General features: G+C 36.7%; 2 protein-coding genes and 1 long non-coding RNA gene across 3 annotated transcripts; 1 reads left to right on the forward strand and 2 right to left on the reverse strand.

The window, feature by feature from the left end:
* Positions 1-7,642: 7,642 nt before the first annotated feature.
* On the reverse strand, positions 7,643-8,661 carry LOC125194136. The gene is made up of 3 exons (XM_048092190.1): positions 8,152-8,661; positions 7,963-8,070; positions 7,643-7,870 (listed from the first exon to the last, which is right to left on the reverse strand). The coding sequence occupies exons 1-3, from the start codon at positions 8,659-8,661 to the stop codon at positions 7,643-7,645; spliced, it is 846 nt and encodes a 281-aa protein (XP_047948147.1).
* Positions 8,662-16,509: 7,848 nt separating this feature from the next.
* Positions 16,510-18,345, reverse strand: LOC125210758. The gene is made up of 2 exons (XM_048110380.1): positions 17,283-18,345; positions 16,510-16,740 (listed from the first exon to the last, which is right to left on the reverse strand). Exons 1-2 carry the CDS (start codon positions 18,343-18,345, stop codon positions 16,703-16,705), a joined length of 1,101 nt encoding a protein of 366 aa, XP_047966337.1. The 3' UTR covers positions 16,510-16,702.
* On the forward strand, positions 18,323-18,867 carry LOC125210848. Its single transcript, XR_007174412.1, has 2 exons — positions 18,323-18,458; positions 18,582-18,867. It is a non-coding gene; the product is annotated as an uncharacterized LOC125210848 (long non-coding RNA).
* The last annotated feature ends 2,255 nt before the right edge of the window (positions 18,868-21,122 follow it).

Here is a 21,122-nt window from a genome sequence, read left to right on the forward strand (position 1 = left end):
ACTTTTATATTTTCTTAACAATTAAAAGTACAAGAACAATAAGTAGTTATGTCGCCAACACATGCAGCAACAAAATTGGGACCAACATTTTTCTTGCATATATCTAAACATATAGATGGATCTTTTTTCCTACAAGGAGCACCATAATCCTTTGAGCATGTTTCTCCCAAAGAACCTGCGGTCAACGAATAAATAAAATTAATAGTAATACATTCTAATAAATTAATTAAACATGTTATGAGTCGAATAAATGACTGCAACAAGTAAAATATGTATCTCACTTATAAAAAATTATAATGAAATATCAATTGGATATAGTATATAATAAAATGAGACTTCCAACGTGAACCAACGTAGTAGTACAAGATTGTAAATTTGATTACTAGTAGAGGCAAAAAAACATGTGTATTACATGAATGCACATTACATCCACCAATTTACAATATGGAGTTTAATTTAATTATTGTTAAAATCTACTAATAAAATTGAATATGTATAAACTTGGGCGATACACACCAATATATATACGTGCTTCAAAAGGTAAATAATAGATCTACTTGTAATTTGTACCTGTAAAAAGAGTGAGCAAATGATAAGATGCCACGAGCTTTGTCATTTTTTATGTTGAAATCAATATCAGTCTTGGATAGTCAAATATTACGGTTTTATGCATAGCTGCGTGATCAAATACTAACAAAGTTACAGTAATAACTAATAATTAATATCAATTTTGTATGTTAAAAATATCAACACAAATATATAATTGATATTTTCTTCATTTCTTGGCATGCAATAAGAACTTAATAACATTTATTTAAATATCCCTATATTATATAATAGATGAGAATCATGAGATACTAAGAGATAATTAGAGATACTCCCTTTCGTCCACCATTAAAAAGCCATTTTGACATAGCACAGATATTTAGAAATTATTTGACTTTGTGAAAAAAATTAAATAGAAAAAGTTAATAGAATGTAGGTCTCACTTTTAGTATTAGTTTGAGTAAAAAAATGTTAATAGAATATGGGGTCCGTATACTAAAAATGGAATAAATTAAATGATTATTTAAATCGTGGACAATTCAAAACAGAAAATTGATTTCTTTAAATTGTGGAAGAAAAATAAAAGATAAGAGATAAGAAATTATTATTATTTTATTTTCATATTTTATTAATATAGGAAAAGAAGAAGTAATAGTAGATGCGTTCTGAAAATGAATTTACTTTTTAAAAGAAAGAATGGGTAATCAAAGACTCAAATGTAAATATTTACTGGAATACAGAAAATCTACTTATACTAATTTAGGGATTCATGAAGAGTAATATATTCCCTCCGTCTTACAATAACAGTCACATTTTGTCATTTTCTGTTCGTCACATAATAAGAATCATAATTTCACTTTCACCATAAAATTAATACTCTCTCCGTCCATAAAAATATGGACAATGAATATGACACGAGAATTAAGACAAAATTGGTAAAGTAAGAAACATGAGGAGAATGATATTGTAAAGTAAGAGAGACGAGGAGAATGATTAGTTAAAGTAGTGTTAGTGGATAGTGAGACCTACATTATTATATTTATATAACTTTCCATAAATGGAATGCACATATTTTTGTGGGACGAACGAAAATGGAAAGTGTACATAATTTTATGGGACGAAGGGAGTATAAAAAAGTGGACCTCACATACCACTAACTTTTTGACCCACTATTTTTTATAGAGTGAACTACATCAAAAGTCCCTAACGTTTCCATATGTGACACTGCAGGTCCCTAAGAAAAAAAAATATCTCCGAAAGACTCTAACCTTAAACATAATCACGTATCTTTTTTTTTCTGACTAATATGCCCTTAAGCCCTAAAAGGACATTATAGTCATCTCAGTAAGAATGTTGACCGTGACAGCCTGCATGCTGCACAACATCTACTGTTCACACCTGTTCCTGAATAATTGTGGCATAATTATTTTTGTTCACACCTGATAAGTTATCATTTTTTAATTTAGATAAGTAATGTCATATGAAAAATTGAAAACACAACGTTAATATACATAAACATTTTATAGTATAAAACTAGTCCAATACTTTTAAAATTATTGAATTTACATAGATTCCAAGGAAAGAAAATTAAAATTATACGGAGTATTTTGTAAATGATGGTTTTTGCCGTGAAACCCTATAATTAGATTTTCTATTGGTTGATATTTCATTTTAAAATTTCGTTTACAACCTCTAAAGCAACACTTTATTTTACAAAATGTTTTGAAATATATTCAATTTAAATTTCGCTTTATTTAACAAAATGTTTTGAAATGATACTATGAGAGCATATAAGTTAACAACTATCAACATTTTACGCATCACACATTTTACAAGGTAATTTACTAATAGAAGTAATATAATATTATTAATAAAACGTCTTCTTCTTCAGTAGCCACACGGCAGCCATTTTTGTTACATTTTTCAACTCTGTAATTTTCGATACTTTACTTTCGTTCAGTCCCTCCTTAGTCCTTACCTTTCAACATCCGATTATTTAGGCGTCTAAAACAATATTTTAGTGAGGGCTGAAAATGATTTTCAGAATTTTCAAAAAATTTGAAAGTAGAAAAATCAAGAAAATGGAATTCTTGGGAGGAGCTTAAGCCCTTCCCCACCTCTTACTGGGCCGCAACTGCTTTGGAGATTTATCATATTCATACATGCGGGCCTTTATGCCTGTTCATATTTTTTGGAATAGACTAAATATTTTTTTAATTACTGCTATTCCAATTTGTGAAGAAGGGAAATGAATCGAAGAAAAAACCCTTGAAATATAGCAAGGGAAATATAAGCGAGTGGAAATATCAAATATGATTTGACAAAAGCCTAAGTAGGTCTGCAGAGTAGGTTTGCAGGTTGTGGGTACTTTGACTGAAATGCACTTCAAGACATTTGGGTATTTTAGTCCGAAACTTAGCTACAAAAACAAGATACATGATTATGTTTAAGGTTATAGTCTTCCAGAGATATTTTTTTTTCTTAGGGAAATGTTAGAGACTTTTGACGTAGTTCACTCTTTTTAATATTTCTTACAACTTGTGTCCACACAAAATGTGACTCCTATTGTGAGACGGATGAAGTAATTAATATCGCAAGTTAATGTTTTACTTGACTTTTGATGTGAATCACATTTATTATATTATTTTACACTTTTTGAAGTGAAAATGGGTTCATTTTAATATATTATAGGACAAAAGACAGAGCTCTAAGAGAAAGCTAAATGGTCTGAATCTAAACAATAATTAGTTTGCCAAGACTAATTTCAAACACTTCTACAAGACCACCATCGCATTCATCTTCGATAGAGCTTCACACGGATACCTCGTACGCCTTAATCGAAATCCGATAGAAAAATACATGGTTGTTTTACAAAGACTGCGTATTGTAATGAAAAAACGCGCAATCCGGGTGTTTTTTTAACCAGAAAAGCCTGACCAGGTGATTTGCGTGTGACGCGAGACAGAAAAAATGCACAGGTCATTTTCTGAGCTAAAAAACGCCCAATCAAATAGAATGCATGTGTCTTAGCCTGTTTTTTCAAGCTCTAACTATTTAAACAAAGAATAAAGTATAAATTTTTCTTTTAAAAGTTAAATATAATAAAAGATTACCTATAAAAAAAGACTGAACAATCCAAAAAAAATTACAATTCAATTTTTTTATAATCGTGTCACTATCAATATAAGAAATGTCAAACAAATGTTTTTTCAAAATGTGGACAGATTCAATAAATAGATTGTCCTGGATCGGCCCAACTGAACTGACAGTTCTATATGTTTTTTCATTTTCAATTATTCTTTTCATTTTGTGGAAATAAAATATAGATTAAAATCACTTCCATCTTCGTAAGATCTTTTATTTGGTGTATGTATAAGTTATGTGTATAGATCAATTTTGCACCCTCTATTTACCAAGGAGTAGTTTACAAGAACAATTCTGAAACATCATCATTGCATCATTGCTATGTCCCAATACTTATCATGGGGTATACTAGGGGTGGTATTCGGTCGGTTAACCGACCCCAAAATTCCATCAAAATACAAACCGTAATCGACCCGATCTTCGGTTCGGTTACTTAATTAACCGACTCGGTTAGAACCGATCGGTTATCGGTTATAACCGAACTAACCGAATTGGTTTATACTAGTTTTAACATACTACTCCTTCCGTCCATGATTAAATGTCCCGTTTCTCCATTTTCGTCCGTCCATGAATAAGAGTCCCGGTTCTCCTTACTATTTTTGGAGATTATTCATACCCTCATTTTCTTACTCTATTTACACCCATGCCATTCCTTTTACATCCCCTCCCACCTTCTCACTCCCTTCAATCATTTCCCATCTTCTACTTTTATTCTCTCTCTCTCTCTCTCTCTCTCTCGCTCTCTCACGCATAACCCTAGTTCTCTAACCCGCCGCCTCCTCCTTCTCGCCGTCGAATACCTCCTCCTCCTCTCTTTGACTAGATGGATCGCACGCCTCCGGAAACCCTAACCCCTCTCTCTATCCGAGAATCAATCGGAAACCCTAACCCATCGCCGCCTCTTCCTCTGTGGTCTCCTCCTCTAGAGTGGATCTTTAATACCTCGGAGGGAACGATCTCGGCTCCTATTGCCACTCATACCGTCACAATCCCCACATACTTGTGGGAGAAGACTGATTCACAGGAGACCGTGGTTCCTGATGCTGGGGTTTGGTGCCCCTTGCACAGCGGAAGACTTGTACAAAACAAATAAATCAGACACGGATCTATTTGACCGATTATGCAATTCACATGTTAAACAGATAATTGCATGCTAGAACGCAAATAATTCATGCTTAGAAAATATAAATCCTAAACATGCTTTCTATGGTTTAGGGTTACCGATTCGATTCTCCAAAGAATCGTCGATTGCTCGCGCCTTCTCCACGTGATGATCTTCAATACTAGACCACGGATCTTCTCTCTGGTTCCCGAACTGTATCTCGATATCAGGGTGGACTGATCTTATCAAAATACTAGGACTCGAATAAAGAAGACAGAAAAATCTCATGGAGGAGAGCTGAGAGAATTTTCGAGCTCCTCTAAAAACAAAGGGGGGCGAAAATTTCTACTACTAATTAATTAATTCTGTCTCTCCTTTATTCTCCTATTTGTATTAAGTTCTTATTGGGCCCAGTCAGGGATCTATGAAAGGTTTTGGATATGAGCTCCCCCAATTAGCTTTTTACTAATTAAATTGAACCCACAATCTAATACAAGCTTATATTGGAATATCACGAGCAGCCACTACAGAAGTAATATTGCACTCCCCATCCAAATCCGAAATTACAAGTAATCCGGGTTTCCGTTATTTATATTATTTATTTCCCACGCTTAAGATATAAATGTCCATTAATTAATTAATGTCTGCTATGGACTTAATTAATTAACATCTTATTAATTCCAAGAGTGGACTTAGCAAGAAACACTTATTTATTATTCATAGAGTGATAAAACCCCAACAGGCCAGTTTTCTGAATAATAAAACCTTGTTCTAGCTCCTCTTGAGGAAATTATCAAACGAGACTCACCTCGCGCACGATTCAACATAATAGCAATCCTAGCACCGCTAGATATTAATCACCACTACCCAATATATCAGGATTATTGGGTTGCGAAAAACCCGCACCATTTGATAAGTCAAAGTAGTGCATAATCAATACCGTATGCTCAATGCTAACGTATGTAGATTAAGAAATACTCCCTATGTTGCATAGTAATGGAGGCATTTCATTTTCTGCACTCGTTTTGAAAAAATAATATTAAATAGTTAAAGTGGAGAGAGAGTAAAGTAAAAGAGAGAATAATGCAGAGAAGAATCTACAATATTTTCCCTCTTACTTTACTTTTTCTCCGCTTTAACTATTTAAAATTATTTTTTTAAAATAAGTGCGCAAAATGAAATTCCTCTATTACTGTGGAACGGAGGAAATAGTATTTTATAAAGACCTAGTCTTTCAGTAGATAGCATAAAGACACGTCTTGCTGTTAGATCCGTTCAGTGCTATACCACACCAATGTCATCTTATTTCAGTAAGGCTTAGAAATATGCGGACTGACATTGCAACCTTTCACAATAGGTAGCCAAAGCCTATCTAGGTTGTGAAATTCTTCTTTTTCTTTTGCAAAGCATTCCATAGAACCGACTGTGTTACCTTAAAGTGGACGACGCCCACAACCAGTCTACTAAGTAAAAGACTTAGACTTTGTTTGCTTCTTATACATTTAAATGTTTATAAAACATCTTATAAATGCACAAACAAACACAATGTAATAATATACTGATTCTATTCGTGCGAAACTGCTCGAATAATACTGAATCGGGTTAAAAGTGGATTATAGAGTTTTACGTATACAAGCAAGATTCTATTCAAGTGAAACTTGCTCGAAACATGCTTTTCAGTATACCAAACCTAACACCTGAAACCCCTGAGCTCGAATTGGATTCGTGGATGGAATCCTAGTCCTCGTTGCTCCCAGAAACTCCGGATCTCGAAGCCATTTCTGAGGGTTTCGAAGTCGATGTACCTGAAACGCCGCTTCTAAATCGATGGAGGAAGAGGCGTATCTCGGAGGAGGAGTGGTTCAAGGAGTTTTTGGTCATGCTATTGCCTGGCATGACCGATCTACTCTGAAATGTGAGTTTGTACTGAGTTTGGTGTTTCTGTGATTTGGCCACCCCCTATTTAGGGTTTGGAGGCTGTTTGAGTTTGGGGGTTTGTGGGTTTCCGAGGTGTTTGTTGTTTCTGTGATTTTGCAACCCTCAATTTAGGGTTTGGAGGTTTAATCACAACCATATGATGAAATTTTTATGATAGCCTGTATTGTTTGCTTGTGGTGTTCGATTGTTGTGCAATAAGCATGCCCTATGATGAATATTGTCTGAGAGCTTGTGTTGTTCTATTATTGTTGCTTAAGCCTGCCCTATGATGAAATTTTTGTGATGGTTTTCACTGATTTTGCGTGGCTTCTGTTTATGGTGATCATATTGTGTTGGCTGATGTTGTTGGTGGTTGGTTCTGTTGGTTGTGCTTAAGTTGTGTCAAGCCACCCCTTTGCAAGGTTTGGAGGCTTGATTTACTGCCCTATGATGAAATTTTTCTGAGGGAAAAGTGTTGCTTACTTCATGTTCACTGATTTGGTGTGGAATCTGTTTACGGTGATCATATTGTGTTGGCTGATGTTGTTGGTGGTTGATTCTGTTGGTTGTGCTTAAGTTGTGTCAAACCACCCCTTTGCATTTTTTGGAGGCTTGATTTCCTGCCGTATGATGAAATTTTTCTGAGGGAAAAGTATTGTGAATTCTGTTAGTTGTGTCCCTGCCCTGCCTTACATTCAAAAGCTGAAAATGTGCATTACATAATCTTTGCACTATTTATATACACCAAAAAAGCAAAAACATCAGACCACCTATTCCAAAAACTTTAGGGCCTGATCAAAAAACCAAAAACACAGTCCCAAACTTAGAAGCCAAATGCATCAGTTAGAGGCCCAATATCATACCCTGAACCATCATTGTACTCTGGCTGTTGTAAGTACTCCAGCACCTCTCTCACAAGATCTTCATCCACTTCTAGCACATTGGGTAGTCCCCCGTTCTTTCAAGCCTATCCTTGTTCATGTGTGGAACTTTGTAGCTGTTGTCCTCTCTGAATTGTAGGATCTGGGTGAGGCAAGCCTGCAAGGAGAGGAAAACTCTGTTGAGGGTTTGTGGTGTCAGCTCTTCATAAGCCTTGCATATATTTTCCACCAGTTCATCCATATTCCTGCATGGTTTCTCATGCTGCATGACTGTATAGCCCTAAAAAATCATAGGTCTAATATGTTAGTGTCAGGTGAATTTGGTGGTTGACAAATCAGATGGATTTTAAATCCATCTGAGTTGGCAATAGCCTGAAATTCTGGATCTTTGGCAGTTATGTGCGGTGTAGCATTGTCTTGCTGTATGTATATCTCCTTACTTGCCCAATCAGGCCACTTGGCCTTAATTGCAGGTATGATCTGTCATGAAAAACACTTAAGGAACTAAATGATGATCTATACTAAGTTGGTAAGATCTGATAGTATGAAAAAATTGCATACCTTGTGGATGATGCAGCCCCTCACCACTTCCTTGTTGAGTGCTTTAATTGGCTTTGTTTCCAAGGTCCCTCTATCTCTATTCTTTGATTTATTTTGAGCTGGAACAGATTCAGTGAAGGGAAATATTCCCACTTTACCATCATATGTGGGCTGCCCCTCACTGTCAAACTGTGGCATAGAAACAACACACATGAACATCACCTTGGTGATGTACCTCTTTGACTTGCATGACCTATATGGCTCATCTTCATCCGGCAAGAGGTAATACCTGTCTGATGTCTTGGTCATATAGAACCATTTTTCATCAATATGGACTATATTGTGCATGCCATGAAATTGAACTTTTCCTTGAGTTATGGATGGCTGAAGTTGAGTAAGACACCATTTCAACCTAGCTAATTTATTGAGCTCAGTCAAGGCAGGTTTGATAGCATTTGTATGAGGCCTTAGTTTGTCTTGCTTAATCCAGTTATGAATTATGGTCTTGCTGACAGACAAATGACATGCCATGTTTCTAATTGAAGACCTTTGAAGTGTTGACAGATTTCTGACCTTNTATATTGTGCATGCCATGAAATTGAACTTTTCCTTGAGTTATGGATGGCTGAAGTTGAGTAAGACACCATTTCAACCTAGCTAATTTATTGAGCTCAGTCAAGGCAGGTTTGATAGCATTTGTATGAGGCCTTAGTTTGTCTTGCTTAATCCAGTTATGAATTATGGTCTTGCTGACAGACAAATGACATGCCATGTTTCTAATTGAAGACCTTTGAAGTGTTGACAGATTTCTGACCTTATCTTCATCAAGATTTATTTTATCTACATGTTGATATCCTTTAAGCTTTCCTTCCATTATTGCAGGTTCCCCCCGCTGCATCTGATCTTTTGTTGCCTTCCACAGCCTGTATACTGTCTTTCTGCTGATGCTAAACTCCTCTGGTGCCACCATAACAGCACCTCTTTTGAGCACTCCTGCATGGCTGTGCTTGAGGAGGAACTGCACCACCAAGTTCTTCATGTTGCTGGTTAGGACCTGTGACTGCCTTGGCTGATCATCATGAAATTTTTTTGAGGGAAATGCTAATTTGAATGTAATGCCACTTTTTTGGGAGTTTTTTGAGTTTGGAGGTTGGTAGGAGTTGTGTTAAATGCACATTGTTAATGTATTTACAGGTAGTTTGAAGTCCAAAATTTAGTTCAAATTTCCCTCTAAAATGTCTAAGAGGGAAATTAAAATTTTCAGATTCCCCCTTTGTATTTGAAACAATTTTCGCAGGTTATGGAATGGAAGGCTTTGTTTATGAATTTTGTGTTCTCATTTTTATTTATTGTTGAAAACTAGGAATAAATAGAATTATGAATAATGAAAATTTTAAATGACTTTAAAAAAAATAGATTCTACACTTTAATTCAAAACTGCAATCAAGTGAGTCCCAAATTCCACTATCACACTCCATTTATTACACACTCAAACACTTTCTTAAAACCCGCGCCCTTTAGAAACGTGACATTTAATCGTGGACGGAGGGAGTAGTTTTTAAGCACTTTATTAACTTTAAGAGATCTTATTTTTAAAATAATGTTTAGACACTTGACTTTGAGATATTTGATAGTGACACAAATTAAAATTGACTTTTTTTTAACATTGCATTATGACTTATGAGACTTTAATAAAATTTGGAAGTAAAATACAATTTCATCTATTATGACAAAATTTGGAAGTAAATTACAATTTCTTCTATTGTGTCAAAATTTGAAAGTAAATTACTATTTCTTTTATTATTAAACAAAAATATAATATAAATTAAAATTGTTTATGGTTTTGTCACGCCCGCATTTTCTAAGGATAGAAAACACGGTGAATCGCGACTAGGGGAGGATTAAAGAAGCGGAAAAGAAAGGGGAAAACAACAAAACTCAACCAAAGCTCGATATAAATGGGAATAGCTCCAATCAGAGTATCTCAATAATCAACAACTCAAAAAAATATTATCTCTACAATACACGAACTCAAAAGAAACAATATTCAGCGGAAGCATTCGAGAGAAGAATACTATTATGTATGAAGACATAATATATTCGGAATATTCAACAGCAAACACAAATCTTCACCAACTTTGCTCAACACCCACCGCGCTCGTCACAACTCAACCTGCACATTATTTTTAAAACAAATGCAGGGCTGAGTACTTGATGCACTCAGTGGACTCGTGCCGAAAACATTTTATAAAAAGTATTTATCATGCCACCATTGAGTGACCTTGGGTTTTAACTTTGGAAAAAAAATACCCAAGACACTAAAATCATTTCCATCATAAAATTCGACTGATCAGTCATTTTCCCATAGATGTCTACCATATCTGATCCATTGATGACAAGGAATGTGGCCACATTCCAAGTCACTAGACCGGCCGACCCAAAAGACGGCTCACGATCCCCATTGGTGTACACTAGCCTGAGTAGGGACTCACTCCCTAGTCAGACCCGAATTCGATTATCCATAGATGGCAAAAGCCACAGCAGATAGGTTTCATAGATAAAACAAAACACGGCATGACAAATATTCATTTTCCCATAAAAATATACTTAGGGCATTACCATTATTTAAAAAGAAAGCCCACCTCACAAGCTTAACTCCTCAATTCGTCTTTCCGTTTCGTTCTCAAATAGCATGCAAAAATCACCCTTTTTAAAAGAACATAATATGCAAAAATTAGACTTTGCAAAATAACTTAATTTAAAATGCATGCATCCTGTGCTTGAATTATCCTTCATTCTTTTATCAACAAAATAGATCCCCGGATTAAACAAAACAGCTCAAACATTACTATTTCTTCCAATAAGCACTAAGCAAAGAGCCTAACAAGAGTTTCCATTACAAATTGCACCTTAGTCCAATTATTTAAGAAAAACTAGTCATCTAGCCAAATAATATTATTTAAACCCAAAGAAAAAGACAAAACCAAAATATACTCCCTCATACTAAACGTCTATACTCCCTTACCCAACACTTGTATCTGTACACCAAGGAAAAGGAGTAAATAATACTCCTATATACTCCCAGCCATCGCCACACGTCTTCTTCATCAACCCAAAACAACTCTCTCCCTCTCTCTCTAGTTATCAAACTTCACCACTCTCTGTCTCTTCCTAAACTCGCGCTCTCTCTCTCTCTCTCACCTTCTACAATTCACAAAATAGAAAAATCCCAACTTCCATCTCTTATTCCTCTCTTCCTTATCCAAGTTCTCGCTCACCGCTGCTTCTGCAATTCACCGGCGTCTGTCGGCACCAGCATCTCCGTCGTCGCCGAGAGTCACGATGTTCAGTTACGTTTTACCCTTTCCCCTTTTATTAAGTTTTCTTCTAATTGTTATTTAGAGTATTACATTTTGTAGTTGGGAAAAAGGCCAATCTTAAGGTTGAGTCTTTGAACAAGAATGAATCATTCAATAGTTTTCAAGAATTCCGAGGCTGTGAACTATTGAAAAAAATATGCAACCAATGTGGTGGATCTCAGAGATTTAGAGGGTATACCTTTATAGCACGGAATAAATTGAGATTGCAGGGAGAATTTGGATTCACAGGCTGTTCGGTATTTCCTTTTCCTCTCAACTGTGACAAGAAAAATATGGTGCCATGGATTTAATATCCCAAGATTTGTTTACACTGAGTTGAAGTGGAAGATTTTACCTTTGTTGGAAAGGAAGAAAACTGCACTGGCTGAGATTGTGGGAACGATATATGTATGCAGTTAAAAGATATTTGGTTGGAGATTTTAAGGGAGTTGAGATATGGGGAAAAACCGATTGGGGATGGGGTTAGTGTTAAATGGTATAGGCATCATATTTAGAGAGGATAGCAATATTTAGAGAAGAAAGCAAAAGGAATATATGAATTGTATTTTTATCGGATGATTGAAAGATTCCCAACACCCATATATTTATAGGGATGTTAGGAGACTCTTTAAGTACTACAATAAATGTGTTCCTTGGAACTACTAATATTGGAACAAGGCACAATTCAATGTCTAGTTCTTGAAACTCTAATAATCCATGGAAACCAAACATTCCTCTTCTCAATATTCCTCTTTTCAACACTCCCCCTCAAATTGAGTAGTGGGATCTCCAATACTCAATTTGGAAAGCACATCTTCAAAGCTCCTTGAGTTGACTGCTTTAGTTAGGATATCAGCAAGTTGATCTTCTGAGCGAACAAAATGGAGTTCAACAATTCCATTTTCAATGTTTTCTTTGATGAAGTGTCTATCAACCTCCAAATGCTTCGTTCGATCATGTTGTACTGGATTTTGTGAGATGCTAATAGCGGCTTTGTTATCACAGTACAATTGGCACTTGCTAGGAGAGAGACTAATCTCTTTCATCAATCTCGTTAGCCACAAAATCTCGGTCAACCCACTTCTAATCCCACGAAATTCTGCTTCGGCACTCGAAAGAGCCACCACCTTCTGCTTCTTGCTTCTCCATGTTACCAAGTTACCTCCAACAAAGGTAAAGTAGCCTGCTGTTGATTTCCTATCATTCGGTTTCCTGCCCAGTCAGCATCTGTATAACCATGAATCTCAAGATGTCCATTTTTAGCGAATAACACTCCATGTCCTGGAGTTCCCTTCAAATACCGACAAATCCTAAGTGCTGCCTCCATGTGATCCGTCTGTGGCTTATGCATGAATTGACTAACGACCCCCACTGCATAGGCAATATCTGGTCTAGTGTGCGAGAGATAAATGAGTTTTCCAACAAGTCGCTGATACCGACTACGATCAGTCAACTCGGCTCCTTCTCTGATTTGTAATCCATGATTAACTGCCATAGGAGTGTCTGCTGGTTTACATGTTGGAACTGGCAGCGGAAGCGGACGCGTAAATAACAATCACATAATAATTAGATCTATTTAGCAGATTATTTAGACAAAACCTATTCGCGTAATTATCACATGTATCGTGCTCATAACTTGAATTAATCATGCTTTAAGAATATTAAAACCTAAAACATGCTTTTCTACGGAGCAGAAAAAATACCTAATTAATTCTCCAAAGAATTGAAGATGGCTAGCTTCTTCTCCACGTGATGCTTTGAGTACTAGACCACAAATCTTCTCTCCGGTTCCCGAACTGCATCCCAATATCAGTGTGGGCTGATCTTACTAGAATACTAGGAATTAAATAAAGAAGATAGAAGAAATCCTTTTTGGAATAGGAGAGGAATTCAAAAATCTCCTCAGCTTGGAAGGGGAATTTTCGAAAATTACAATGATGAAACATTGTGTTTTTCTGTCTCCTTTATTCTCCTATTTATATTAAGTTCCTTTTGGGCCCAGACAGGGATCTATGGAAGGTTTTGGATATGGGCTCATCCAATTTACTTTTTACTAATTAAATTGAACCCACAATTTAATATAAGTTATAATTGGAATATTACGAGCAGCCACTACAGAAGTAATATTGAACTCTCCCCATCCAAATCCGAAATTACAAGTAATCCGAGTTTCCGTTTAACTTTCATTTCCCGTGCTTAAGATTAAAATGTCCATTAATTAATTAATGTCTGCTATTGACTTAATTAATTAACTTCTTATTAATTCTAAGAGTGGACTTAGCATGAAACGCTTATTTATTATTCATAGAGTAATCACACTCCAACTAGCTAGGTTCCGAATAATAAAACCTTGTTTCACGCTCCTCTTGAGGACATTATCAAACGAGACTCAGCTTCCGCACGATTCAATATAATAGCAATCCTAGCACCGCTAGATATTGATCACCACTACCCAATATATCAGGATAATTGGGTTATGAAAAACCCGCACCATTTGATAAGTCAAAGTAGTGCATAATCAATACCGAATGCTCAATGCTAACCTACATTGATTAAGAAATAAATATTTATCAAGACCTCGCCTTTCAGTAGATAGCCTAAGGCAAGTCTTGCTGTTAGATCCGTTCAGTGCTATACCACACCAATGTCATCTTATTTCAGTAAGGCTTAGAAATATGCGGACTGACATTGCAACCTTTCTCGATGGATAGTCAAATTCCATCTAGGTTGTGAAATTCATCTTTTTCTTTGTTTAGAACTGACCGTATTACCTTAAAGTGGATGACGCCCACAACCGGTTTACTAAAACAAAGACTTAGACTTTGTTAAGTTAACTTATACATTTAAACATGCATTAACATTCATTAAATGTAAAACATAACAACATTATGACAAAAAATAATCTGTTTTATTTATTGGAAAATAAAATAAGAGTTTTACAGTATTCAATCACTCGAAACGTGATTTCTAGTATACAAACTCTAATATTACATTCCAGTAGACCAGTTTCTGCTAGGATGTCCAAGATATACTTTCTTTATCACAAAAAAATTCCTTTGGTTGACCTTAGCACTTCAATCCCAAGAAAATACTTGAGATTCCCCAAGTCCTTCATCTCAAATTCTTGAAATAGATTCTTCTTTAAATCCTCAATCTCTTCTAAGTCGTCCCCTATAATAATCATATCATCAACATATATGATTAAACATGTTATCTTATCACCTCGCTTCTTCAGAAATAGAGTATGGTCTGAATTGCTCTGTGTATATCCATAGCTGATCATTGCCCCGGAAAACTTCCCAAACCACACTCTTGGGGATTGCTTCAATCCATACAAGGTCTTCCTCAATCGGCATCCTTCACCTACTTCAAAATCTGTTGCAAAACCCGGGGGTGCCTCCATGTACACTTCCTCTTCCTTCTTCAGCTCACCATGCAGGAAGGCATTCGTCACATCGAACTGGTGTAATGGCCAATCCCTATTAGCAGCAATAGATAGCAATACTCGGACAGTGTTCATCTTGGCTACTGGAGAGAATGTCTCAGAATAATCTACTCCATATGTTTGAGTATAGCCCTTCGCGACAAGTCGTGCCTTGTACCTTTCTATCGAGCCATCGGGTCTTCTTTTGATAGTGAAGACCCATCGACAACCAACTGGTTGCTTTCCTCTTGGTAGAACACATTTCTCCCATGTGTGATTTCGAAGAAGTGGATCAATCTCTTTCTTCATTGCTTCTCTCCAATGTTCGTGTTTCATAGCTTCTTCCCATGTCTGTGGTATTTCTTCTTCCTCATATAGTGCATTCTCGAAAGCCCGAGCCATCTCTGATAAATGACCTTTGGCTAGGTTCACAATAGAGTAGCGCTTTTTTCTTTCAATCTTTTCTGGTGTATATCTTTTGGGTGGAACTCCTCTGTTTATCCTTGATGGAAGTATGTATCTCCCAGTATCAGAATCAACTCCTTCGACCTCGACTTCCTCAATTGGATCTTCTATCTCTTCTGTACTCACAGTGTTAGCGAAACAATTATCTGTATCCACAGGATTACTTACATTGGATATCCTTAACGGGGAATTATTTGAGACGATGTCACTTTGCACAATAGACTCTACCAAATCAGAGACTTGCTCAGCGGAATTACTTACTGCTTTCTCTGTTAGACCTGCCTCGGGATTACTTGGCGTTGGCATTGACATTGAGATCCAGCTTAGCGGGTCATTGTTATCCCCAACATTACCCTCCCCCTGACCGCTAAGATGGGTAAAGAAATACTCAGTTTCAAGAAAGTTGCAGTTCATTGTAACGAACATGCGGTTGGACTTTGGATCAAAACACCTATACCCTTTTTGATTTACCCCATATCCTACAAAAACGCATTTAATAGCATATGGGGATAATTTAGTTCTCTCATGTTTAGGAATGTGGACATAAACGGAGCATCCGAAGACACGAGGTTCAAGAGTCAAAGGTGGAGGGATTTTTGTGAGGGTGGACGTGACTTGTAAGGGAGTTTTGTGTTTGAGTATACTTGTGGGCAATCGGTTTAGGAGATAGGCTGATGTGGCAATGGCTTCTGGCCAGAAGTGTTTCGGGGCTTTTGACTCGATAAGCATAGAACGAGTCATTTCGAGGAGAGATCGATTTTTTCTTTCAGCCACACCGTTTTGTTCGGGAGTATAAGCACAGGTGGTTTGGTGTATAAGGCCTTTGTTTTTGAAGAATTGTTTCATGCTTGAATTAACGAACTCCCCCCCATTATGTGACCGAAGAACCTGAATGGTTTTGTGGAATTGAGTTTGGATAAGGTTATAGAAATGGGTAAAGTGTGACAAAACTTCAGACTTTTGTTTCATGAAATAAACCCAAGTCATGCGGGTATAGTCATCTACAAAAACTAAGCAATATCGAAGACCTTGCCCCCCAATAACTGGTGCGGGCCCCCAAACGTCAGAGTGGACTAAGGCAAACAGGGTTTCAACACGAGTATTACTCAAAGGGTAAGAGTTTCGATGACTTTTGGATAAAAGACAAGTTTCACAGTACATGTCATGCTTAGGAGTAATACTAGGAAATAACAATTTTAAGTAACCGATAGAGGGATGACCCAAACGCCGATGCCAAAGCCAAGCTTTCCGATCAGCTGATCCGTGAGTTAGCATGGCAGTCCCTTTTTGAGCTATCTCATCCACGTAATAGAGCCCATCGCATTCAGTGCCACGTCCAATTATCTCCCCGGTTCGAATATCCTGCAATAGACAAAATTGTGGCTGCATTAGGAGCGTACAATTCAATTCCTTTGTGACATGACTAATGGATAACAATTTATGTGACATCGAAGGAATATAGAGACAATTCGATAATTGCAGAGTAGGTGAAATGTTAACAGTTCCTGCCCCCTCAACCACTGTAAATTCTCCATTGGCAGTTTGAATATGAGATTTTTGAGGTTTCTGAAGATTGGTGAGGTCTGAGGCATCATATGTTATGGTATCGGTTGCCCTACAGTCAAAAACCCATTTATCATTTTTTTCATGGCTATTAGATACTGCACACGCAAATCCAAGTTTTTCGAGGGGCTGAAATCGATTTTGGCACGGAATTTGAGCATTTATGGAATTTTCAAAAGATTTGGGAGGTAATTGAGAGTGGATATTTTTGTGGGGTATATCTTGTAATTTCTTGTAAGGTTTGGGGAATAATTGAGGCTCAAGACTTTGGTGGGGTAAAACCAGCAATTTTCCAGAAGCTTGGGGGTCTCTAATAAAAGAGCCCCCTAACCTTAATTTACCTAAAGGATCCGCCGCCTCCTCCTCCAACAATTCTCCACTCCAATCTTGAATAACGCTTCCATTCCCGCCGGCGACGAAGTTCGCCGCCCCGATTGTGTTCGTCGGCTGAGCTGCGACGTCTTCGCCTCCATTTGACTGGACAGCGGCGCTGGTCTGCGCGACCCCTTGCCCACCGTTGATGGCGGTGCCTCTGACTGCTGCAGCGGCGTTTCCACCGCGGTTCCGGGGTGTTTGCGGTGGCGGCGGCTTGCCGTGCTTTTCTTCCCACCAATCCGGATATCCAATTAGTTCAAAGCATGAATCTTTTGTGTGTCTTTTCCGTCTGCAGTAGGAACACACTAATTTTGATTTGTCTTCTTCATAATTTCGCTGACTCCTGCTGTTGCCACCGCCGCGAACACCACTATTGCTGCCGCGGCCGCCACCCCGGGAGCTGCCGGTCTGGTTCTGCCACCCTCGGATGGCGAGGCCAGTTCCGATTCCATCTGTGGTAACTGCTCCGCCGTTGTTCGCCTGCTGTAAAACTTGGAGACGTGTCTCCTCCTGCTGAATCAGATTGTACGCGTAGTCAACGGAGGGAAGTGGATCCATTTTCAATATCTCCCTCTTGGTTGTTTCATATTTGTTGTCAATTGCATAGAGAAACTGACATACTCTCTGATCTTGTATGAATTTTTCATGAATCTCCATATCCTCTGGATATTTCATTGGGTTCTTCTGTTTTTGGTCAATTGAGATCCAAATTTCTCCCAACCGGCTCCATATTTCTTCTAATGAACTGCTTCCTTGTCTCAGTGTTGTGGCTTTGAACTGGAGATCATACACCTGGATTTTATCTCCTCCGCTCCCGTAAGTGACCGCCAAAGCATCCCAGATATGCTTAGCTGTCGGATGTTGTGAAACCCGACTGACTAATCGAGATTCGATGTTCTGAATCAGCCAAGTGAACACACAGTGATCGGCTTGTTGCCACTGTGAGAAGGCTGGATCGGTTCGTGGTGGGGGAGGAGGCACTCCGATGACGTGAGAGACCATTCCCCGACCACTTATCGCCGTCTTCATAAGCACGGACCAAAGGCCGTAATTTTCTCCGTTCAATATATTTCCGCCGATGTTGAGGGGCTGCGTATCAATCTTATATGATACGGCAGTGGTTTCTGTTGTATTTGAGGAGGGTTGGTTTATCGCAAAACTATTGACATAAAATTGGCAAATTGCCGGGCAAATTCGTCCGCCATGGACTGATTTGTAGTTTCTGTTACTTGGTGATCTTCTGACATTTTGGCTTGTTGGTACAGGTACAAGGAAAGAAAGAATTTAGAAAGGAAAGAAACGGGAAAGGGCCGAGAAAGGTATCAAGGACGATGATGATACCTATTCTGAGTCCAAACCCGCTCTGATACCATGTTAAATGGTATAGGCATCATATTTAGAGAGGATAGCAATATTTAGAGAAGAAAGCAAAAGGAATATATGAATTGTATTTTTATCGGATGATTGAAAGATTCCCAACACCCATATATTTATAGGGATGTTAGGAGACTCTTGAAGTACTACAATAAATGTGTTCCTTGGAACTACTAATATTGGAACAAGGCACAATTCAATGTCTAGTTCTTGAAACTCTAATAATCCATGGAAACCAAACATTCCTTTTCTCAATATTCCTCTTTTCAACAGTTAGGAGGATTATGTTTGACCAAGTAGTTGACTGCAAATTTGAATTAACTAATTGATTTTTATTTTTTTTGGGCTTCCCAAAGGAATGTCTTCAAATAAAATCAAGAATTGGGCTAGCAAACAAAATTATTCCTTAGGCCCACATGTAGATTTATTTTCCATCGTTGGTATTCTATGTCTCGTTCTTTGGTTTACATTCGCATCTTTCTCACTGGTCGTAAGTCGAATTCTTCAAACGTATAAAGCTTTAAAAAAAATTTGGTTGCACAAACGATGTCTTTGAGAACAAATAAAAAGGTAGAAAAAGTCGGGGGGTTACATTTTAACTTTTAACTTGTTATCTACTTTTATTATTAGTATTATTATACTCCTATTTACAAGCAATGTATATTTTTTAGGCTCTTTAATAGACTTAAACTTTAAATGATCTCAAATTTGAAAACCTTTCTCTAATTTAGATATTAATTACAATTTCTTCCATTGTGACAAAGTTTGAAAGTAAATTATAATTTCTTCAAGTATTAAATAAACATATAATTGAAATTAAAATTGAATTTATAACCGATAACTAACTTAGAGCAAAACGTATAACCGGTACCGAACCGATAACCGTAAATGTCGGTTATCGGTTAACCAATTAACCGAAAACCGTTTACCCACCCCTAGGGTATACTAATTGTGCTCAAGGTGCCATCATCACAAGAAACTATGACACCTAGCAAATAAAGCCACAAGATTAGACACCTAAAGTACTAGGTAAAAAAGACGTCACACCTTCCATCATATAAGTCAAAACTATAGTATAAATTATTTTTCTTTAATAAATAAAAGGCTCAAACCATAAGATGGCGAGTAAGAGTTCAACAACAACACCCCAACAAAAATAAAATTAGGAAGCGTTTTGTTGAGATATGATCATATGAATAAGGCAAATGGTGAGTTTGTTTTGCCAAATAAACGTGTTGGTGTTTAAAAATTAGTTTATCATCACTACCTATTAAGGAAGGTCAAGGTAGTTGTCCATCTTAGTGTACTTATCATTGAAAGTTGAGAATTGTGCATCCTTATTCCAAGAGTCCATTTGTAAATAGAAATAACACAAAATAACAACATATATGCTCCATAAGTTTTATTCATTTTTAGGGCTCATCTCTTTATATTTACTTAACAATAATAAGTACAAGAACAAACAGTATTACTCTTGTCAGCGCCACGACAACCAGCAACAAAATTGGGACCAACACTTTTTCTGCATACATTTGAACATGCAATTGGATTTTTTTTCAGCAGCCAGACAACCTGTGGTCAACGAATAAATTAAAATTAATAGTAATACTATTATATTATATCAAAAATCATAATGAAATATCTATTGGCTATATCATATAATAAAATGAGACTTCTAACCTGAACTAAAAGAGTATAAGATTGTTGATTTGATTATTAGTACATGTGTATTACATGAATGCACATTATAATATAAGTAGTAAAATTTATTAATTATAATTAAAATTTAAAATTGAATATGTATATACAAACATGTATACACCAATATATACGTGCTATAAAAAGTACTCCTTCTGTCCGTGAATATGAGTCCCGTTTTTTCATTTTGGTTCATCCGCGAATAGGAGTCCGGGTTTATAATTACTATAAATAATAAATAAGCCACATATTCCACTAACTCAATCCACTCACATTTCATTTAAAATCAATGTATATATATGTGAAACATATATTCAATTACCTTTCTTTAACTCACTTTCTTAACATTTTCTAAAATTTGTAGAGAAAAACTATGGACTCCTGTTCGCGGACTGCAGACGGAGGAAGTAAATAAAAGTAGTAGTACTTGTACCTGTAATAAGAGTGAAGCAAATGATAAGTGCGAAGAAAGATGCCACGAGCTTTGTCATTTTTTATGTGGAAATCAATTTCAGAGATGATAAAATATTATGGTTTCATGTATATATATAATAGTAACCATTAATTGATTATTACCGTATAAAACGCTGCGTAGTTTCTTCATTTCTTGGCATGCATGAAGAACATTTATTTAAATATTCATATAGGTTTGTGTTAAAATGACACCGTGACACCGCTTATACAACAATATTATAAACGCTACACAACAATATTACAAACACTACACAACAATC

The sequence above is a fragment of the Salvia hispanica genome, chromosome 1, assembly GCF_023119035.1.
Source record: "Salvia hispanica cultivar TCC Black 2014 chromosome 1, UniMelb_Shisp_WGS_1.0, whole genome shotgun sequence".
Lineage (NCBI taxonomy): Eukaryota > Viridiplantae > Streptophyta > Magnoliopsida > Lamiales > Lamiaceae > Salvia > Salvia hispanica.